Source organism: Dermacentor silvarum, chromosome 8 (assembly GCF_013339745.2).
Source record: "Dermacentor silvarum isolate Dsil-2018 chromosome 8, BIME_Dsil_1.4, whole genome shotgun sequence".
In the NCBI taxonomy this organism is placed as follows: Eukaryota; Metazoa; Arthropoda; class Arachnida; order Ixodida; family Ixodidae; genus Dermacentor; species Dermacentor silvarum.
Genome location: NC_051161.1, coordinates 104,784,876 through 104,806,409, shown reverse-complemented (window position 1 = coordinate 104,806,409; position 21,534 = coordinate 104,784,876). Strand labels below are relative to the sequence as shown.

General features: G+C 47.9%; 1 protein-coding gene across 6 annotated transcripts in view; it reads left to right on the top strand.

The window, feature by feature from the left end:
- LOC119461603 (venom serine carboxypeptidase) overlaps positions 1-21,534 on the top strand; it is a 136,345-nt gene that overhangs the window by 104,864 nt on the left and 9,947 nt on the right. For 3 of the 6 annotated variants that reach the window (XM_049655161.1, XM_049655159.1, XM_037722959.2), the window contains exons 2-3: positions 11,803-11,945; positions 16,406-16,583. The exons of 1 other annotated variant lie outside the window; for it this stretch is intronic. In XM_049655161.1, coding sequence (XP_049511118.1) covers positions 11,845-11,945; positions 16,406-16,583 — 279 coding nt within the window. In that variant the 5' untranslated portion in view covers positions 11,803-11,844. Of the gene's footprint in view, positions 1-6,567; positions 6,701-11,802; positions 11,946-16,405; positions 16,584-21,534 lie in introns of those variants that run through there. 2 more of the 6 variants (XM_049655157.1, XM_049655160.1) reach the window with 2 other exon arrangements.

Genomic DNA, 21,534 nt, shown 5'->3' with positions numbered 1-21,534 from the left:
GGCGGTATAGGTGGTTGTTGCAGAGATGGTGTCGGGACGTAGTGACTTTGAACGAGCCAACTGACGACCTGATTACCGCTTCCAAATACCTCACTACAGCTGGCAATAGCATTCGGTTCTCGTTCTTTGCCAAGCTACTCATCGAATCAGAATTTATATTTTCTTAGTTTTGCGTGCAACACTGCAATCTGATTATGAGGCATGCTGTAGCGGGGGACGCCAGATTATGTTCGGCCACCATGGGTTCTTTAACCTGCTCTTAAATCTAAGACGTGCACCAGCGTTTTTGCATTTTGCTCTCATCGAAATGCGTCCGCCGAGGCCGGCAGTCCAACCCCCGACCTCGTGCAGCTCAGCGCCATTGACACCCGGCCACCACGGCGTGTACCACTTGGCTCATTTCTTGCGAAAGCCAGACCCTATGAAAATATTAGGAGGCGGCGGTTTCGTCTTACTTTGGCGCAGCAAGCTTTAAAACCATTGACATGATGTGTGTATACATCGAACTACAATTCAGGGAACGGAGCGTTCTTCTCCAATGTATTTACGTTCTTTATTGCATTTTGTTTACGCAAACACCATTCTATTCCTTAATGTGTTGCTTTCTTCGCGGAAGCGCCCGTATCTCTACAGGCTTCTGTCACACAGTTCGTTCTTCTTTTTTTTTTCAGTGGTGATTGTCGTTTGGTGGAAAGGAAAACAGCGTTTCGATAAAGAGAATGCCAAACATTGCACCGGATAGCAGTGTCATTCGCATGGAAGTTCAAGAAAGCGCATTTGGCTTGCTACAGTATAGGCAGAGGGTAAGCCGAGCAGTTAACTATCTCAAATGTCAGAGGCCAGCAGACGTTTGCGCTCATAAGTTTGAAGGAACACTGCGATGACGTCAAACTGCAGTTCACCTGATCACCTGACACATCGTGCGTCATCACATTTTCCCCTAATAATTTCGCTTATTTTACTGCTGTGTTTGCCTGGTGATGAACGTCACTTGATTCGCTGCACATAGATCCAAGCTATATCAATAAAAATGAAAACCCTAGTAGGCAGGAAAACACTGTACTCCTTTAGAACGATGGCATTTGGCGCACGATGCCACGGTATATACACATACGCACACACTAAAACATTCTGCGAGGAACGCGCGTCATGTGCAACCGTTGAAAACCTACCGGTCCGTTAGATCGATGATCCATCACTCTGCGTATAAATAATACAGAACTGAGCACGTACGAATGTCTAATGCCCTCGTATTACCATACAAATGCTCGATGAATATACCCCCGACACATGCGCCCGAACTAGAGTTCTTTAAACTAAACCCCTTGCTATTACACGGAAGGACTCCTTACGAAATGGAGTTTCGCCATTTCCACATGGTACACGCCGTATCTTTTACAGGTTTTCAGTAAGCGACGCAGCAACACACATGGCGCTGCTTCTTTAAACTGAAACTGACAAAAGGTTAAAAAATTTTGTATCTGATTAATGCAAAAGAAGAAGCTAAAAGGGTGAGCAAATTTCAGTTAGACAGCATTAAGTTGGGGGGAGCGTCGCTTACGGTCCAGTACTGCCGTTGCGACCAGGCGAATCATGCTGCCCTCTAGTGTACGTTGGATGTGGACGAAGCCAGCGAGGTACGAATCTGCCAACGCACATGTGACGCAGAGGTGGCGACCATAATGGTGCAATGGCTCCTATGGTTTCAGAGTATGGCGACAGTAAATTTTCATTGCCGGAAAAATCGCGTCACTAAGCCTAAACTTCTTTTATGATGATATCAATTACATTCACAATCGAGGTGCGCTCACGCTGTCGACGCCGTCATGCTGTCCTCGCATTGACGGCACATGTTAGGCGCACACGTGGAGGGTCAGAAGGCCTCCACAGACTCAGAGCGCCTTTGACTGCAAAAACGACGAAGCCGAGTTGAAGCACCGTCACGTTATGTCCATTCTGCTCTGCCGTAGCTAGGACACCGTTTTGTCTTCTGGTGTTTGCATGAGCTTTGCACGCACACACATTAGAGTTCCTTCTGAAAAGATGTGTGCATATCACACAGCGGCGCATATACTACTCCGAGCAGAAAGGATTGTAAGCGGCTGTACTCCGTTTCAGACATCAGGTGCAATGCTGTGGAAGTTAGGAATGAGGTTTGGTGACGAAAATGTATCACTCCGCGCGTTCCGTCCGTGCTTCGCTACGCGTCAACGGCATCTGTTCCCGCGAGCGTGCACGTGGCGCTGCCGCGATGGGCTGCTAATAAAAAAATTACTCCATCTCCCACTAAAGGTAACCATGTGTGGATGCGAAGCAGCGGGGAGATGGTTAGCTTGAGCGGGAGATGGTTTCGCGGCAGCGGCCCGAGCGCTCATCGCGGCGCTGCACAGGAGAGAGAATGAGGCGCGCGCACTCCGTCATTTTCATACCGCGGAACTACCGTGGCACCCCCAGTGGAGTATACAGGATCCCTAGAGGAGAGAAAGGGGGGAGCGTAGGAGAGGAGAGAGAGTGGGAGGGGACGCGCATGTGCTGTGGGAGTGTGGGACGCGGGACAACAGACAGAGCCGCCGGCAAGAAATCCTTCCCATTTAAAAAATCACAGCCCCTTGCACTCCATAAATATGGTCGAACAGCGAAGCTGTGTTAGTTACACCGAGTGTTACGAGTCCTAGATGTGCCTGTGTTTCACGTGATGTTATTGCGTAAACACAAGTAAACACAGATCTACAACAGAACGTTAAATTATATTGAAACGTTGCGAGGCGAGAAGAGGCAGCGACTTCCGACGCTACTCGACAAGTGTCCAGCTCTCTGGTGAAACCTGCCGAGCCGCCGCCAGGGGCATCGGCTGCAGTCACGGACACCGCACGCGTTCGGCGCGAATCCGGGGACAGTACTGCTATAAAGGACCTGACAACGCCGAGCTAGACGAGCCCATGACGACGGCAGAGCTCTATGCAGCCACACAATCATTCCGGAAAAACACTGCACCGGGTCCTGCACCGCAACCTGAGCCGGGAATAACTGAAGCAGCTTACGACCTACTTCAACGATGAAGTATGGTCCGACGGCGGGGTGGTACCGGAAGGCTGGAATGAGGATACAATCATATTAATACCAAAACCGCGTAAACCTAGAGATCTACATAACCTCAGGCCAATATCGCTCACGTCGTCCGTAGGGAAGCTTTTTGAGGAGGTGATCTAAACTAGACTGAACAACTACACCGAGCGGCATGGACTTTTTCCTGACTCTATGCTCGGCTTCAGTCCACATGTGTCGGCACAGGACGCCTTCCGTATGCTCCGGGACGAAGTTTTGGACCCGCTACAAAACAAGGATGCCAGGATAGTTGTGGCGCTTGATGTCAAGAAAGCATTTGACACGATATCTCATGAAACGATCCTCGAAGGCCTCGAACACATATGTTGCGGAAGGAGGGTGTTTCGGTACGTCCTTACCTTCCTTCGCGAGAGGAAGGCAACGATTAGTTTGGGCAGCACTCGCTCTGACATCTTTTCAATGCCCAATCAAGCGACTCCACAGGGCTCAATCTTGTCAACGATTCTTTTCAACGTTAGGATGAGGTGATGGCCCTAAAACTTGAACAAGCACGGGACCTCGGATGTACAATCTATGCCGATGACATAACGCTCTGGGCACGCCGGGGTTCCTATGGAGAGACACAAGACCTATTACAGGACGCCATTGACAAAGTGCTAAACTTCACCAAGCACGCGGGTATGACGTGCGCACCCGAAAAATCAGAGTTCATGAAAGTACGCAGCAAGCGTCGTAAGAAAGTTGCCACCCCAAGGATTGACCCACACCTGGATGGCCGCGCCATTCGCGAAGTCGACCAAATGAAAGTGCTGGGCTTATTTATCCAAGATAACGGCAACTTCGATGCCACAATTCGAAAGTTTAAAACCAACCGTTAAGAACGTGGCACCCATGGTCTGTCGAGTGGGACACAGCTGCAACGGGCTTGTGCAGGACGAAACAATCAGACTGGTGCAAGCGTTTGTGATTAACCGCATCACTTACGTCCTCCCTTTCCAAAACCTGAACAAAACTGAAATGAGGCAAGTTGACACCCTTATCAGAACGGCATACAATTCTGCTCTGGGTCTCCCGAGCACAGTCAGCGCGGATCACCTGGAGCGGTTGGGTATTTACAACAAATATGAAGAACATGCAGTTGCAGTTCTGATATCGCAAAGAGAAAGGCTGAGCTCTACGCCCCAGGGCCGGTCTATCCTCCGACGGCTGGGATACGAACCTCGACCCCGGTTCTGCGGCGACAACACAGACTTGTTGTCTCGAGATTTGAGGGACCACCTCTACGTCTCACCCATTCCCACGGTGCCCATTCCTCGAAATATGAATGCTAAATACCACGCTGGCCGCAGACAGGCAAGGACGAGGGCTCTGCAGAAGCGATTCTACAATGATCCGGCCGCCTACTACACGGACGCGAGTGCAACTACTCGCAGGGACTTGTACACGATCACCGCAACGAACCAAGTCACCACTATAACTCCCACGGTGAAGACTACCTCGGTATGCGCAGCAGAGGCTGCAGCCATAGCGTTGGCCATACGGGACGCCGACTTCAATTATCAACCAGCTTACGTGCTTACAGACTCGCAGGCAGCTTGTCGACTCTTAATGCGGGAAATTCGAGCGCGCAGCGCTACAAGAATACTCGGCTCACGCCTCGACCTGGGCCATGGTATAATGTGGTGCCCAGCGCACAACGGACTGGATGGGAAAGAAATGGTAAACCGAATAGCTCGAGGAAGTAACGACCGAGCGGCGGACAGAACCCTAGAGGAACCTCCGTCCGCTGTGCGCGGCATATTGGAAAATCAGAGAAGGGAGAGACGAACATTCGGCCTTCCGTACTCCAATTAAACTAACCAGAATACAAGCGCGGGACTGGCGTCGCCTCCAAACCAACTCATACCCACACCTAAATCTCCTATGCAAGATGCACCCGGCGCATTACACAGGCACCTGCCCGTAGTGTGGAGCAAAACCCATGCTGGCTCACATAACGTGGGACTGTATGGCTAGGCCGAGAGACATCAACTCCCCTTCTAATGGTGGCAGACTTCGTTCGGCAGTGGGAGGAACTGCTCGCAAGCGAGAACCCATAGAGCCAATTGGCCCTCCTAGACCAAGCTCAGCGAGCCGCTAGAGCCAGTAGAGCCCTGGACTGAGGGCCCCACCCAGACCTGCCGTTAAACCATTTACCTATTTAATAAAGTTTTCCTCCTCCTCCTCCTCCTCCTCAAGGGAAACGGGGACGGCGTCGGCAGCAGCTCTACGCATTGCGCGTTATCCGAAAGGGCGCGCCACACAGAAACAGCTTCTCTTATCGCCTCTCCAACTCGCGCCCAGCGCCGCCTCTCATTGGTCGCCTCTTCCCCCCTGAGCGCCTCTCCTCCTCTACTGGTAACGTGACTTGCGCTTCCCTCGGCGCGGCTCTCATCCTCTCCTGGTCACGTGACCTGCGTGACGCCGGACAGACGACGAAGGGTCGACTAAGAACAGACAAATTAATCTCAAAGAACGCATTAGATAGCCGTACACCACAATTTGTTTCTAAGCATTATAACATTTTTCACTCAATACTAAGCCTATGTAAAGAACAGTTGCGCACAATTGTGATCAAGGACATCGAAAGATTTCTAAGGGCGGACGCAACCACTGCTAAAGATCTCTCTAGCCTCCACAGCATTACATCTGATGTCTGCAACGGCAGATAGCTAAATCTATGTCATCTTTTCACTGGGCGCTGATAAAGGCTGACGGTTGTTCTTGGGAGGATATCAAACATTTTCTGGAGTGGAGGGGGTGCTCTTCAAGTGAAGCCAGCACCGCCATATTGTGGTGGGCAGAAAGCTCGGCGGATGTGCAGCGACTGCAGTGCACCGTGATCTTTCCCGGAAAAAGGTGCCTCTGCAACACCTTCGTATGCGCGCAGCTCAATTGCCGCGAGCATGGTTTAGTCCTGCGTGTTGAATTGAACCATGCTCGCCAACCCCAAATTAGGTTGACCCACCCCTAAATTTCAATTTGGTCGATCCCCAAATGTAAGTAGGCCCACCCCCAATGCCAAGTTGGCCCACACACAAATTTTAAGTGGGCCCACCCCAAATGTCAAGTTGGCCCACCTCCAAATTTTCTAATTTCTAGTTTCTAGTACTGCGCCCGCCCCCCAAATTTCTAGTTGGCGCAGTACTAAATTAAGTTGAACAACCCCCAAATTTCAAGTTAGCCCATTCCCAAGTTTCAGTTAACCTATCCTAAAATTTCAAGTTGCCCCGCCCTCAAATTGCCATTTAGTAATAGTGATCACTTGCGGGAAAAAAAAACAGTGGTGACAGCGCACAATATGCAACGGGGCCTGTTACCCGCCCACCTCAAGATGGCCGCCGGCGGCATCAGTGTTCTCTGTGGGTCATAAGCGGCTTCCACTCCAGCAATTTGTTTTTGTATCCTCCTAGGTTTCTTCCATGCACCATCAAGCACAAGGTGCGAGATCCTTAACACCGCTCCTGGCGTTCGCCATCGCACCAGCATTCTGACACGCCTGGCACCTGCTGGTGTACTGTTCTAGATGCGCATCAGCAGTTCTCTCGCGTGCTGCCTCACACTACGTCACCTCTACATAATGTCAGAACCCCGTGTGAGCAGTTCCAGCGCAACGCTTAACATTGCTATCGCTTTCAATGTTTCGCCTTCGAGTGACACTTTTTACAAACACTAAAATTATTAGGCAATAATTGTGCCTTCTCAAGTTTTCTGTTGAAAAGCTGCGCATGAGGCCAATAAAGGAGTTGGGATATTCTCCCTTCCTTCTGCGCTATTACAGCGAAGCTGTTTATAGCTAGGATCTCAGTATTTCTTCGTGGCGTAACGTCAACAAAAAACAATGGTGGGCCAATCCCGGCGGCAGTGCAGGGCAGAGCAATGGCTCATACCCCCGTAAGCAAGCAACAATGCAATGGCTCATACCCCCGTTAGGCAGAGGCTACAAGCACACAGCGAAGTGAAGCGAACAGTGCACACATTCTTTCGAATCACTCATACAACACACAGAACAGCATGCGTTTCAGTAAAGAAGAAGCTGAAAACAAGCATCCAAACCACGTAATAGAGGGTAAGTGCTCCTGATAACAATTCGAAGCACGTAGCACTCACGGCATGCGTTTCCCAGTAAAGATTAGTGTTGCGCAAGCTGCCGCGGCGACGGCAACTTGCTACGTGGGGAGTGAAGTCCCTAGACTTTCGTATATAAAATAGCCAGCCTAACTACTGATTTCAAGGTTGTTGCTGTACCGCTATCAGCGGCGGCCGGATTTTGTGCAGCGACTGCAGTGCGCGGTGATCTTTCCTGGACAGAGGTGCCTCTGCAGCACCATTACTGTAAAATAGCATTACTACCATTACTGTAAATCCATAAATCATTCCATACCTCCTCAGTAGTTGTAGTGGGGGCTTTCAACAGCTTCACTTGGCATCCGCTCTCGCAAGGTCGGGACGGCGGGTCAATTTTTCTTTCCCCCTCTCTCTCTTTCCCACTGTAAGGCAGCAAACCGGAAACTCTTCCGGCTAAACTCCCCGCCTTCCCCATAACATTTCTCTCGGTCCCTTCCTTTTCGCAAGGGTCAATCCTTTACCAGAAAGCAGACACTCCGTTCTCTCATGGGAGAGATCGCCTCGCGTGAACGCTTTTTCGGTAGATGTCCCCTAGTGCAAAATGCCTTAGGGGAGTGCCCTTGTGTCACGGGTATAAAAATTCAAGCTTATCTTTACACGAGAATTGCCTGCGTTTCATGGTTCCTTTCCTGATATTGGTGCAGCAGGAACTACGTACGTATCTCTATTTTATTCATCCTATTCCCAACTTCCTGTTTAGAGCACACCGATATATGAGGTAATAGCCAATCAAACAATAAATATTGGGCTTGTTGGCATCGACCGAACATGATCTACTGTGGCGCTCTAGACGTGACACACTCACAGTTAGTTGTGATTGGAAAGCGCTTTGTCTCTGTGTTACCTTCGCATTGTTTGACGTCTGTCGTGCTACACAGTACATTACGTGCAGTGGTAATATCCAGAGACGGGTTCCATAAATGTTGCAGTTCTAGTGTGATTTAACTGGTAAATATGCATATATTTTATTTTAATGTACATGGAGGTGACTGCAAAGCAATAGGGAGAAAAAATGAAGTGTTACACCACCTCCTCAAGCAACGAGTGCTACTAGGTTTCCAGCAGGACATTATTAATTGCACGCTAGCCATAATCACACAGGTATACCATATATAGACATGCAGATTCTTTTCAACAGCTTGGACAACTGAAGGTCGCCACGACTTTCTTCACGCGGTAGAGTGTGCAGCCAAGCTCTGACGATGACCGACGAGGGTAGAGAGGGGCGTGGTGCGCCATTTGATTTAGGTTAAAGCAAAACGAGCAAAGGTTGTATGAAAGAAGCGGAGATATGATGTTTCATCAAAAACTAAAAAGCCACATGAAACGCAGACGAAGAGGCATGAACATCTTAACGAGACACTAAAGAGAAATATTATTTAGTTGCATTAGTAATTACCTTTTCACAATATCCATAACGCCACTCTTATAGTGAGAAAATGTTTGCAAGCCAGAAAAAATGCGAAAACTAAACAAGAATAAGTAGCAGTAGCAGCATTAGTCATTATTAGTAGTAGTAGTAGTGGTAGTAGTAGTAGCAGTAGTAGTAGTAGTAGTAATAGTAGTAGAAGTAGTAACAGCAGTAGTAACAGTAGTAGTAGTAGTAGTAACAGTAGTAGTAGTAGTAACAGTAGTAGAAGTAGTAGCAGTAGTAACTATAGTAGTAGTAGTAGTAGTAGTAGTAGTAGTAGTAGTAGTAGTAGTAGTGTAGTAGTAGTACTAGTAGTAGTAACAGTAGTAGTAGTAGTAGTAGTATACAGTAGTAGTAACAGTATAGTAGTAGTAGTAGTAGTAGTAGTAGTAGTAGTAGTAGTAGTAGTAGTAGTAGTAGTAGTAAGGGGTATTGCTGCTGTTGTTGTCTGCTCTTTGTTCTTTTTGACTGTTCAAATGCCTACCGTCACTGGGTACCGCGCTGATCACCGAGTTTTATTCGGACTGGAATATTGCTGAAGCGTTGTACGCGGCGCCGGCCGTAATAGCCGGCGCTATGGAGTTTCGCTGCTTCTAGGCTCTCTCTAGCATCGGCAAGAGAACGTGTCATTGATTATGTTATGGCCACAGAAGGGCGAATCCTGCACGGTGGGACCTTTTCAAGGGATGTTGGTGCCCTAGAGCACTCGTGGAAAGGTAAACGTTCAGCTGGCAGGGATACCTAGAAAGCTGCAGAAATGAAGTTACGTCAAACACCTTGGCCGCTCTTCCTGTACAGGAATGGCGCTGTATGATTTTTTTTCTGCCATAGGGTAACATGTATATGCGTGAAGGTCGAACGAAGAAAGTTTGGCCACTATAATATATAAGAAGGGCCTAGCAATGCTGCTCCTACCTGACCATCCTTCGCTCGACAACCAGGCGAGGAAAAAGCTTTAGCTCCTGCCATGTGTATGCAAACATACTTGAAACGCCCAAACTCGCTCATTAGTCGAGCCCTGACCTGTTCGGAATGAAGTTGAAGAGTAAGAAATAAAAGATGGCACTCTAGTGACAATTGCAAGGCATGTTATTCTTTTTTTAATTCGTTCACTTATCTGCAGAAATTGAACATTTGAAAATTTCAACAAGATTAAAGCGTCAAGTTTATGAATCTGCAACACAACAGTAGCAGATGCTGGGATTCTTTACACCGTGTCTGCATAAAATGCAACTGGAATCAACACATTAATTAGCCGAAGGTGTTACCTAATCTGAATTTTGATGAATGTCATTAACAAAAAAGTGTATTCTTTAGATTAGGTTGCTTATCTGGTTTTCGTCGGCATTAATAGATATAGGAGCGCAGTTTACAACTTCAGATATTACTTTTGATCGTGAAATTAAAACGCAAGGTTGATGTTCGCTCTTTCTTTTTTAGTCTACCTATTTTGTCGAACTTTAAAAATATTAATTACCATAAGTAAAAATCTACTCTCATGAGTCCCTAAAGAAGGTAACCTTTGTTAAAATGGTTTTACCTTGCGTATTGAAAGATTTTTGCATTCTGCACAATCTTGAATTGGGAGACCCCTAGGTAATCAGTAGACTCATTCCTTTCCTCCTAGAGAGAAAGTGGTTCACTACAGAGATAGAAAGAGAGCGTGTTTGCGTTACGCAATTGGAGCTTTCCAGTGAGCGAACACGAGTTGTTAAATCCCCGAAAATACCTTCACGAGGGGCGCAAGCGAAGCGTTCATCTCTGCGGCAGTAGCGATTCGGGCATACGGCCTGGCGAGATTGATTTTGGTAAGCTCAAAAGGGCTCTTACATATAGCCCACTGAACAGCACCGTAAGCCCGTGCACTGCGTTCAACGCATCCGGTTTGAGTGCAGACTAATTCGTACGCTTCACCGCTTCACGAGAACAGTAAGCACTAGCGAATTGCTATACGATGAACACATTGTTAGTGTAGGATGCCGTCCAAGAGCAATCGGAGCTTCTAAATCCGAACAAAATCGGTGAATTCGGCCTCTAATCCCAGGGCGCGTTATCACTTTCCTTACTGAAAAAGCAGCCTTGTTCACCAAGCATTTTCTACGCTAAAGCCCTTAGCAATAATTAGCGCCGACAACATGTACGGTCGACCACAAAATTTTACAGACCACGGGATCGCAGAAAACGTTGCATTTCCGAGCAGCCTGTAACTGGCAGCCAGTATAACCGTGCGTCACAATGTTGTTAGCATATATTAGTGGAGGCTGAAAATGGGAATACCATCGGCTGCGTTGTCAGGCTGCGCAGACATTCAGGTTTTTCTCAGATCTCGTGGTGGTTGATAAACTTGGGTGGTCGACTGTGCGTACACGTACGCATACGTGATAGCGAACATGTCGGCAATCGTGGCCGATCAGGGGCAAACTGTTATTACTAAATACATTATTTGCTAATTCAGCCTTAGGAGCACTGCTTCCGATGATGCTCGTATGTTCCTGCTGCGGCCCCGCTCTCTTAATTGCTCGTCGAAAAACGTTGATTTCTTCGAGTGTATACTTGCAGTGTACTTTCGGCGCCACGTCGGCACGCCTGTTTCGCAACGCAATCTGGGCCCACGCAGTAATTGCCGGCTGCACTGCGTTGTGGTTTGCCTAAATAAGCCAACGAATCTAATTTTAGCCCGAGACAACAGCGCTTCCGACGCGCGTATCACGTCGTGCGATGCTTGCGCCGAAAATACGCACGTAATTCCCGTCACGCGCCGCCATAGCGGTTTCATAAACGTACGGTGCTATGTGCGCACGTTAAGTTTTCAAAGCACGACAGACGCGAAAGCGCTTACGCTTGAAGCGGAGAAGCAAATCTCATTTAATGTGACTTAGGCGTGCATCCGTAATATATTAAGAAACGGGTGTCTACGGTAGCGCCACGCAATATCACTAGCGTCTTAGAGGTAAACATTCAAGTCAATCTCCATCTCAGATGCGCCGCGGAAGTCGTACGAAGTATATAAGCACTAGTGTCCCTGTTATTCGACGAGAGCACGGGCTGAGACGTTATGCGTTATACATTTGTGAGATTGCCGCGCCGTTGAAGTTATTCTGTTGGTCCGTTTCATAGCGTCTCCTCCTTTTTTTTTTCCTTTTGTGTTTCATTTCTAGCATTCGTCTTCGTTGCGCGTAAAATCCCAGTGAAACGCAGACATGAATGCCATGATCCTTCTTTTCTTCGTCATCTGGACCGTGCTGTTTGCGACGCACCACATCACACGTCGGAAGGACTCCTTGACGGAAGAAGAAAGGCGGTGAGACCTGTACTATGTGCTTAAAGCAGCCTAAAGCAGACCAACCTTCACTTTACGTTCAGCAGTGGGTGTCTAGGAGACTGTGATGCAAACTTGCTTTGCTACTTTTAGCAAACTCTGCTATACTATACATTTTTTGAGCTTATGACGTGTTTTTTTTTTTTGTCTTTGTTTTTCTTTATCTTTCTATTGTTACTATTATGAGAAATATAGTGACCGTCACCCTTTAATAGTGACCAAAATGCAGCTTTTTGCAACTGCCCTCTCCTCGTATGTTTAAGGGAAATACAGTAAACTAAATGTATTTCTTTTATTTTCATTTCACTAAAAAAGATGCAATCATTGCGGCGGTTTATTTTTATGTAAGCAAGTTTGAAATAGTATTTTTACAATATTGAGCAGTATTTGGTACACCTGGAGGAGCAAAAAGTGAAGTTGTGTAAATATGGCCAGCCAGTGTAGGGGAAAAAAAGACATTTGGAATACGTTTGTGCAACGCAATTGCCTCCCTCTGAGTATTCCTGCCCGTTGCTGCCTAAGCATCTGCAAGGAGCTTCATTTCATGTAGAATAAACACGGGCACACAGCCTGGGGTTTCAATTCAGCATAGTTACATGACGTGTTGAACGCTATCACTATATTTTGTATTAGAGCACTGCACGGGCCGATTTTTTCGGCCAGTGCCCGGCCCGGGCCCGTTTTTACGTTTGGCTGCCCGCCCGAGTCCGACCGAAAGTATTATGGCGAGACCCAGGCCCGGCCCGGGCCCGGATATAATCTACATTGCCCGCCTTAGGCCCGAGCCCGTTCACCTTAGGCCCGAGCCCGGCCCGAAACCGGCCCGAACCCGGCCCGAGACCGAAAAAGGTCACCGAGCGGCATTAAAAAAAAATAAAGAAGAGAATGAGAGAAATTCATTCTGAGGCATAAATACATGTCATATGCAATTTGGAACACCATTTGAGCGGTCTGAACGCAAATACCAGCGCTAGAAGTAGTACCAATGACCCTGCCGAGCAGTATCGCCAGCAGTTTCCAACGGCGCGACCTTGATGCGGCCCAATCCACTTCTATCGCAGCGCCGCCACAGTATTTTTCCACGTCGGGCGCCACACTGCAAAGCATGTGCCGCCCCAGCCGCTCGTCCCACTCAACCGTATTCTAGTACACTATAGCCGAAGCGCAGCCGCGACCGGTCGTGAGCGCAGCGCATAGATTCAGTAAATGGAGAAAGAAAGCTTCTCGTTGCTCCATGGTGCAGCGTAATGCGCTGCTGCTAGGCGGCCGGTTGAGAACATGCGTACAATCATGGATGGACGCAGTGCCATAATTGAGCCGCGTGACGAATTATCCTATCTCACCTGTCATGGTTTTACCAATTCGCCTTTGAAGAATCAGCAAGTCGCGAACGCGCTTGCACCACGCTGAAAGCATTAATTACACTGATTTAGGTAAGGAATACAATGGCATCCATTAGTTTGAGGCGACTTCGGTCTTTCTGGACTTTTACATTCTGTTCAAACAGCGCAAAATACGACGGAAGAAGAAAAGGGAAGTACACAGGAGTAGCACTGCTAGCTCCCAGCTGCGCCGGGGCAACAGGTTTTTCAGAGTCGAGACGCGCGAGGATAACTGGCTGCACGTTAAATGCCCACCACCCGAAAGTCCGAGCCCGGCCCGGGCCCGCATCAACATACCTGAGCCCGGCCCGGGCCCGGGTCAAAAAGCACATGCCGTGCCCGAGCCCGGACCGAACCCGTGAAAAACTGCCCTACCCGGCGTGGGCCGCACCGGGCTCGGGCTTTCGGGTAAGCCCGAGCCCGTGCAGTGCTCTATTTTGTATTAAAAAAATCTCAGAATTAGGCAGATAGAAATAAATTTTGGGGTTTACCGCCCTCATACTGTAGCATAGTGGGTCATGAGGAACGCCATAGCGCACGGTTCAGAATTAATATTTACCACTTGGAGTTATTTAACGTCCAATTGAAACACGGTACACAAGCGTTTTGCATTCCGCCCCTATCGCAATGCAGCCGCTGCGGCTGTGAGTCCAACCCGCGACCTCGTGCTCCGCAGTTAAACACCATAGCCACTGAGCCACTGCATCAGGTGTAAATCAGGCTGAGTAAAGTAAGACGAGATCTGAACAATGCGCCACTTGTCCGCGCTAATGGTTTCTCACTGACAATAACAAGTGCGGTTAGAGCAGTTAATGAAAATATAAGCTTGTTTGACACTCCTGTAGGCTGATGAGTCAGCTCATGCTACTGTGGAGCTGGAAACAACATGCAATAAATGACCAAAACGTCACAGGTAGAGAAATGAACAAGAGAGAGACAGAGAAGACAAAAAACAGAGGGACAGGCAAGGAGGTTAGCCAATGTAAGTACCAGCTGGCTACCCTGTGCTGGGGAAATGGGTGAAGGGAATATAAGGGGATAGAAGAAACAAAAAAAAATAAAGCAAGAAAATTTCACACAGTAAGACGATGCTACGCGCTACAACTTTCAATGTCGGTCGCACAATTCACAAGTCCTTAAGAACTGGTTGAGAGCACTTAAGGCCTTGAGTGCCGAAACTCGTCTGGACCAGTGTCTTGGAACTTTTTCCTCTGTCAAGAGGCGATTTTCCAATTTTTCTAGCACAGTCGCGAGCACTTTTCTTGCCACATTGTAACGGGAACAGTGACAGAGGAGGTGTTTCATCGTCTCCTCGCAGCCACAGTTGTCGCAAGCAGGGCTGTCGGCCGTTACAATGCGGAAGAAATAGCCGTTCGTGAATGCTACGCCGAGCCACAGGCGGCAGAGAAGTGTTGCTTCCGCTCGTGATAACACTGGTTCGTGAATTCACTGGTGTTCCACAGAGTCTGCGTAAGATCGCGTGCGAGGGAGCGAAGCCTTGTGGCTGCATCTGTTGTCGACAGTGGTATTGATATAACATAGGCACCGTCGGGGGCCAATCGGGTGGCGTCATCCGCATTGTCATTTCCAGAAGTTCCGCAGTGACCCGGTATCCACTGGTAGCTGGTGTTGTGCCCCTTGTCGATGGCTTGGTGGTGAAGTAGTCGTAAGTCTGCGACTAACGTACGGCACGTTAGGTCCGCGGTTAAAAGGGGACAGCAGACACTGGAGAACTGCCTTCGAGTCACAAAAGATTCACAAGGTAATTACGTAAAGTCGTATGACAAAAAACATTGTTTTGCAGGTTTGTTATTGCATAATGTTGTACATGGGAATGAGCTACGTGCACACAATGCGGTGCGTATTGCACCTTTCAGTCTCGTACGACAAGGGGCCATTGTAAACACATTTCTTTAAAATTATTACAGGTGACACTGGCATCAGCATTGCAACAGTAATGTTTGCTGAACTATACTGAAGTTTACATTACGACGAGGGGCTGTGTTGTCCATGATAGGCACGCACGAATGCTTTAATATACATTCACGGCCCATTTCTGGAACAACCCATGTTATGCAGTTTCGGGAGGTTGGACGTTAAACCTCGCAATTTAATTTCGCATCTGAAATAATTCGTCGTGAACAGGTGAACGAAGCATTTTTGCTCGTCAGACGCAAATTGCGAGAGACTATTCGACTCCTATGGAAGTCCTCGACGTTTACTCGTGTAACTGGGCGAAAGAAGCACACGTGATTCCACGGGACTCGATTCATCGCTTATTTCCGGAAAGGGAGTGTTTATTTTTCAAGCGTGTCGAAAGGACACAAAAATAAAGAAAACAGATAATATGAAGAGAAACTGCACTAATGCAATTGGAAGTCAGGAGCATATCTGCGCTTCCATTAAAAATGCCTCATCTTCAAATATTTGTTATGAGGCACACTAAAGAGAAATGTAACTTCAGCCGTATTATTAAACTACATTACGCGAATTCCCAAAAAAATATGTCAACATTGTGCTTATTTAAAGGAGCCAAATACTGAAATGAGCAAACTTCGCAGACCTCTACTGCGCCACAACGGCCTAAATACGATAAAAGGCTTTGACACCGCTGACGTCACACTAACGTCAAAAAGCCTATAGCCTTCTGCACGAAATTAAATAAAAATGAACCTTCTCTAACTTCTTCCTTTTGTAGTCTAGTAAACAACTTTTCCCACGAAAATAACGAAACTAGCGTTTTGGAAGAAAGCTTTAGCAGTGGAAACTGATTTAGTGTATTTTTAGTTGCCCTTTGTTATGCCAATGTCAAATATTTACTTTTTTCGCCACCGGTCATCTAGTCGTCAAATTTCGCCCAAGCTGCTTAAGTCGAGTAAAGGACTTACATTGTGGAGTTGGCTTGTGCTACGTAGTAACGGTCGAAGACAAGTGCTGTGTTCTGTTTGTGCCCCTTTCTCAGCACGCCGTATAAAATATCCTTCCAAGTTTGCGCATAAACCAGTCCAAGCCCAAACCCACCTTCAGATTACTCTTTCCTGTTCTCCTTTGCTTCCGCAGGCGATTGGACGAACCGCTCTTCCTGACGCCATTTTTGGAAGCTAACGACACAGAAAATGCGCGACGCCTCAGCAGAGTCACCCTCTTCGAAGATTACGGCATTGAAGCGCACTCGGGCTACATCACGATTGACAAGACTCTAGGCTGTCACCTATTCTTCGTACTGACAAAAACAAAGGTAATACATGGCGCGTTTCCTGACCTACATGACACACACGTCATGATAGTCATGCCATGACATATGATATATGTTCGTCATACACTCCTGCCATACTATGCCAATTTTGGTAAATACCAAGTTAGCGAACCGACCATGATAGCACCAAGACGTAGGCAGCTAGATAGATAGATATGTCAAAGTGGATAATGTTCGCCAAGAAATGCTTCGCATTTAAAAGTGCCACTTCGCCAGCAAGAACATCAAAGAGTTTGGTCACCTTTTCAGTAAATATCGCGTCCGACCAGACCCCGACAAGGTTGCTGCGGTGCTTCGCTTCCCTCGCCCAGAAAATCAGAAACACTTATGAAGTTTCCTTGGCCTGGCGTCTTACTTCCGCCGCTTCATCAACCACTTTGCTGCCATTGCGTCACCACTGCAGAAGCTGCTCACCTCGGGCACTGCCTTCACTTGGACAGACGGCTGTGAGTTTGCTTTCCAAGCCCTCAAACGTACATTAACATCAGACCCAGTCCTCCGTCACTTCGATGAGAACGCACCTACTTTTCTGCACACCGACGCTAACGGCCATGGTGTCGGTGCTGTCCTTCTACAGAGTGATAGCACTTCTCGAAGTAGAGTTGCTGCGTATGCCAGTCGCGCACTCACGTCAGCGGAACAGAACAATTCGATAACCGAGCAGGAACATCTCGCAGTAGTTTGGGTCGTACAAATGCTTTGACCATACCTTTATGAACGAAAATTCACTGTAATTACCAACCACCACGCCTTATGCTGGTTATCACTGAAAGAATCGTCTGGACGCCTTGGGCGCCGGATACTCCGTTTGCAAGAGAACAATTTTGACGTTTGGCAAAAAATATCAAGATGCCGACGCTCTCTCTCGCTGCCGCCTGCCACTTTCATCTTCGAGAGACTCCCTCCATTCTTCGTCATGTGATGATGACACCACATCGTCGCTTGTGTTATCTTCTCTAGCCGCTACTGACCCGGTATCTTCCAATCATTGCACTCAGTTCGCTTGATGTCAACGCGCCGATCCATACTGCGACCGGATTATTCAACGCCTCTGTGGAGCTTCTCCTCCACCTAACGCCAAATTAAGTCGCCAACTACGGCAGTTTAAACTCGAAAACACTGTGCTGCACCGTTATGTTTATAATACCCAAGGACACAAGTGGGTTCCCGTTCTATCACCTTTACTGCGTTCTCAAGTCCTCGAAGCCTTTCGCGACGACCCATCTGCTGGCTACTTGGATTTTCACAAAACATACAGCCGTATTAGGGGCCGCTTCTTCTGGCCTGGCCTGCCTACCTTCGTGGCCAAGTATGTCGCTTCGTGCGCACTTTGTCAACGCCGGAAACGATGCACTTCACCCCCTGCTGGCCTTTTACAGCCACTACCGTGTCCCTAGGCACCTTTTGACATCGTTGGGATAGACCTGGTCGGCCCTCTTCCCATAACGCCAGCAGGTCATCGATGGATCATGACAGCTGTCGACAATCTTACACGGTACGCACAGATCGCTCCTCTATGCACTCGGGTTCTGCTTCAGACGTTGCCGCCTTCTTTCTGCAAGCCATTTTGTTGCGTCACGGTGCACCTCGCGTCCTGCTGAGTGATCGCGGCAAGGCTTTTCTGTCTACAATGCTCGAAGGCGCATTGCGAGCTTCTGCCACGGTTCATAAGACAACATCTGTCTACCATCCCCAAACAAATGGGTTTACAGAGCGATTCCATCGCACACTGACGGACATTATATCGATGTATATACATCGAAGCAAGCCACAACAACTGGGACACAATTTTACCATTCGTGACGTTTGCTCATAGCACCACGGTTCAACAAATTACTGGGTACTTCCCTTTCTACCTCGTTTACCGTCGTTCGCCCACGTTCAGCATCGACGCCTCCTTCTTCAAGGCCCCCACTAACACGTCAGCAACTACACCTGAACAGTTCGTGGCTCGACTTTCCGATTGCCGACGACGTGCTCGCCTTAATACCGAAGCCAGCCAGCAAGACCGCAGGCAGCGTTACGACAGCTCACACCGTGACGTCACCTTTACCCCTGGCGATGAAGTGCTCCTCTGGACACCTATTCGTACTCTCGGATTGTGCTACAAGTTCCAATCTCATTTCCCTGTATCCTACATTGTTACTGCCCAAACCTCCCCAGTGAACTACCTGGTCACTCTAGTCGATGTATCTCCTGACAGGCGTTGCCGTGGTTCCGAAATAGTTCACGTTGCTCGTCGCAAACCATCTGCTCGGCGTTCGTTTCAAGTCTAAGCCACGGCCGGGCCAGCCGCTCACGCGGGGAGGGGGGGAGGGTAAATTAGTGTGAGCATTATATACTCATCTCATCATCCCGAGTCGAGACCATCGTGCGGCTTTGGCTCGGGACAATAAAGAAGACTCTTGCGACCTAACTGTTGTCTCACAGGGATGAAAGCGGTATTTGGAGTCTATTGCAGAGGTATACGGGTGAAGCGGGGGTAGCCCGAAATATTTTTGACCAATTCTGGAGGGCTCATTGAAGAAATAGTATAGAAACAGTTCGGAATATTTTTACGCTATAAGCACCCCCGGTCACCATCCTTCTAGAGAAAATGTACAGGCCTACACTGCTATAAGGCCGCGAGTGCCCACGCCACACACACGCTCCTGGCGCTCGTATGCCAACAGGTCTCGACCATTCCTGCAGCTCGACCAGCCTTCTCGATCACTAATACACAAGTGTAATTCACACTGTACATGCTGGCACAACGTTAACAGATTCACAGCACTTGGTCAAGCAACGGCTGGTGCATTTCGCACAAGATAAAATAGAGGTTGTGACGACAGCAGCAAAACAGGGGGAAAACACTGAATTCGATAATTGCCAGAGGAACAGTGAGCAACATGAACCTGCAGAAAGCAGCAGAGTCAAGATCACGTCCATGCTGCTACCGAACTGATGCACTGCGGGAGCCTCTCTTTATCACATTGCAAAGCTGCTTACGCCAACTTTCAGTGTCGCGCAATTGCGCTGACAAGGCACAGAAATTCCCACTAAAGCTTGCAGTTTATTCCGTTGCACCACGTAGGCACGATCAAAATGAGGCGCCGCTGGATATCTTGCTGGCCCAGACCTGGCCACTCACTGTACGCAGCAGCCCGAGAAGCCTGTAGAAAACTTCAGAAACAAAGAAGGGCGGTATCCTTGCACTCACAGCCCGGCGGTCCCCCTCTCTGTGGGTTGTGCTGTGTGTGCGAAACAAGTCAAATGAAATCACTCTTTTTCATCCGTTTTCATAAAGCCACAAAAAGAGTTATTCCAGACAACTCGATAACACTGACGACTTCATCGTTGATTTTTTTTCTTTTTGTTTTACAACAGCAGCAGATAAAGTCCTGCGTCACCTTAAACAGAAAGCAGCACAAAATGGTGCACACGGAATGGCAAAAGCGAATTTAGAAAGAAAACAGTACACTGTGAATGTGCGAGGCCTACCGCGATGAATATTAGGAAAAGTGTTTCAGACCTGTTCAGTTTACTGTATAAAAGCGCATCATTTGTGTTCATATTTTGCATATTTCTGACGAATTTCACGGTGCGTATAGGTGGACAGATCGCATAGCATAGCATAGCATACCATAGCATAGATTCTAAACGCATAACTAGTAGCTATGCTTGTGGTAGCGATGAAAGTGCGTAATACAGACGCTCTTTGCCATAGATCAAACGCTGGAGGAGAACTTCCCAGAGTTTTGTATGTGTCAGGAAAGATTTTGTTCTTTAGATGAGCTAAAAAACGAGTATTAAAGTGTACTCTTATTATATAAAACACCTAAATAAGTGAAACAATCATTGCAATATATCTGGAAACAACTAGGAACATTCGTTTAGGAGAGCAGAAAATTGGGGAAGTTGGTTTAGGTTCATGGAAGGGGGACACGCAAGGGACCAAGACGAAGACGACACCAGCGCCGAGATAGTGGGCTGGCTTTTTTTTTTTTTTTTTACTTCATTCCTTGCGCTGCCCCCCAACGATGAATCTATATGTACATTCGTTATAGACAGAGCGTAATCGTACAACGTCATTGAGGTGTTCAATGTGACGCCGTTCAAGGCAAAAAGCTAATGATCAGTTGTTTTTGAACCTGCCCTTGTTTGTACTCGCACTCAAGAAAGAATTGCCTTTTTCGTTTTTGCAGCATGCCATCTGAGGTACAGACCCGACGTCGGTGCATGTCGGCTACGCGAGGCATAAGGTGAATTTCTGACACAGGTGCAATACGGAGACAGGATGAATGCTCAAGATTAACCGCAGCGCGCAGCAGCTAGAGCGGCACACGCTAGTGATTTCTCAGCAGCCCGTATAAATGTGAACTCCGCAAATACCACTAACTAATGTACGGTGGCAAGACTGTGAGGGTCCTGCGGGCTGTTGAGAAAAATTCGTTCAACGTTTCGCAAGTGCGGAACCGTTATTCTTGAGCTTTCCTCTTAACGTTGTAGGCGCACCGGTGCCAAAAATTCACCTCGCGCCATGGCCAAGTGCCAGCTTGCGAACCCTTCAACGTCGCCTTCGACCTCCGGCTATTGTTGTTGTTCATAAATTTCGACAGTATGAGAATTTGGCTTGGGGAGAGCCTATATCCCGATATCGCAGCTAAAATAACCGAACTAAACAGGAGAACAATATATATTGATAGAGAAATATTACCCCTGTCAGCTAGCGCAAGACAGGGGCAATTGGAGGTCGCAGGCAGAGGCCTTCGTCCTGCAGTGGACATAAAAATAGGCTGCTGCTGAGGATGAAGATGATGGGACAGAACTCCCCCCCCCCCCCTTAACACCTTCCATAAGAACCCTACTTTACATATGAACAGCGTGACATATAAAGTTGCAAATATACATGCATATCTTGCGTATTATAGAGTCAGAGCAACACCTTTGGTTA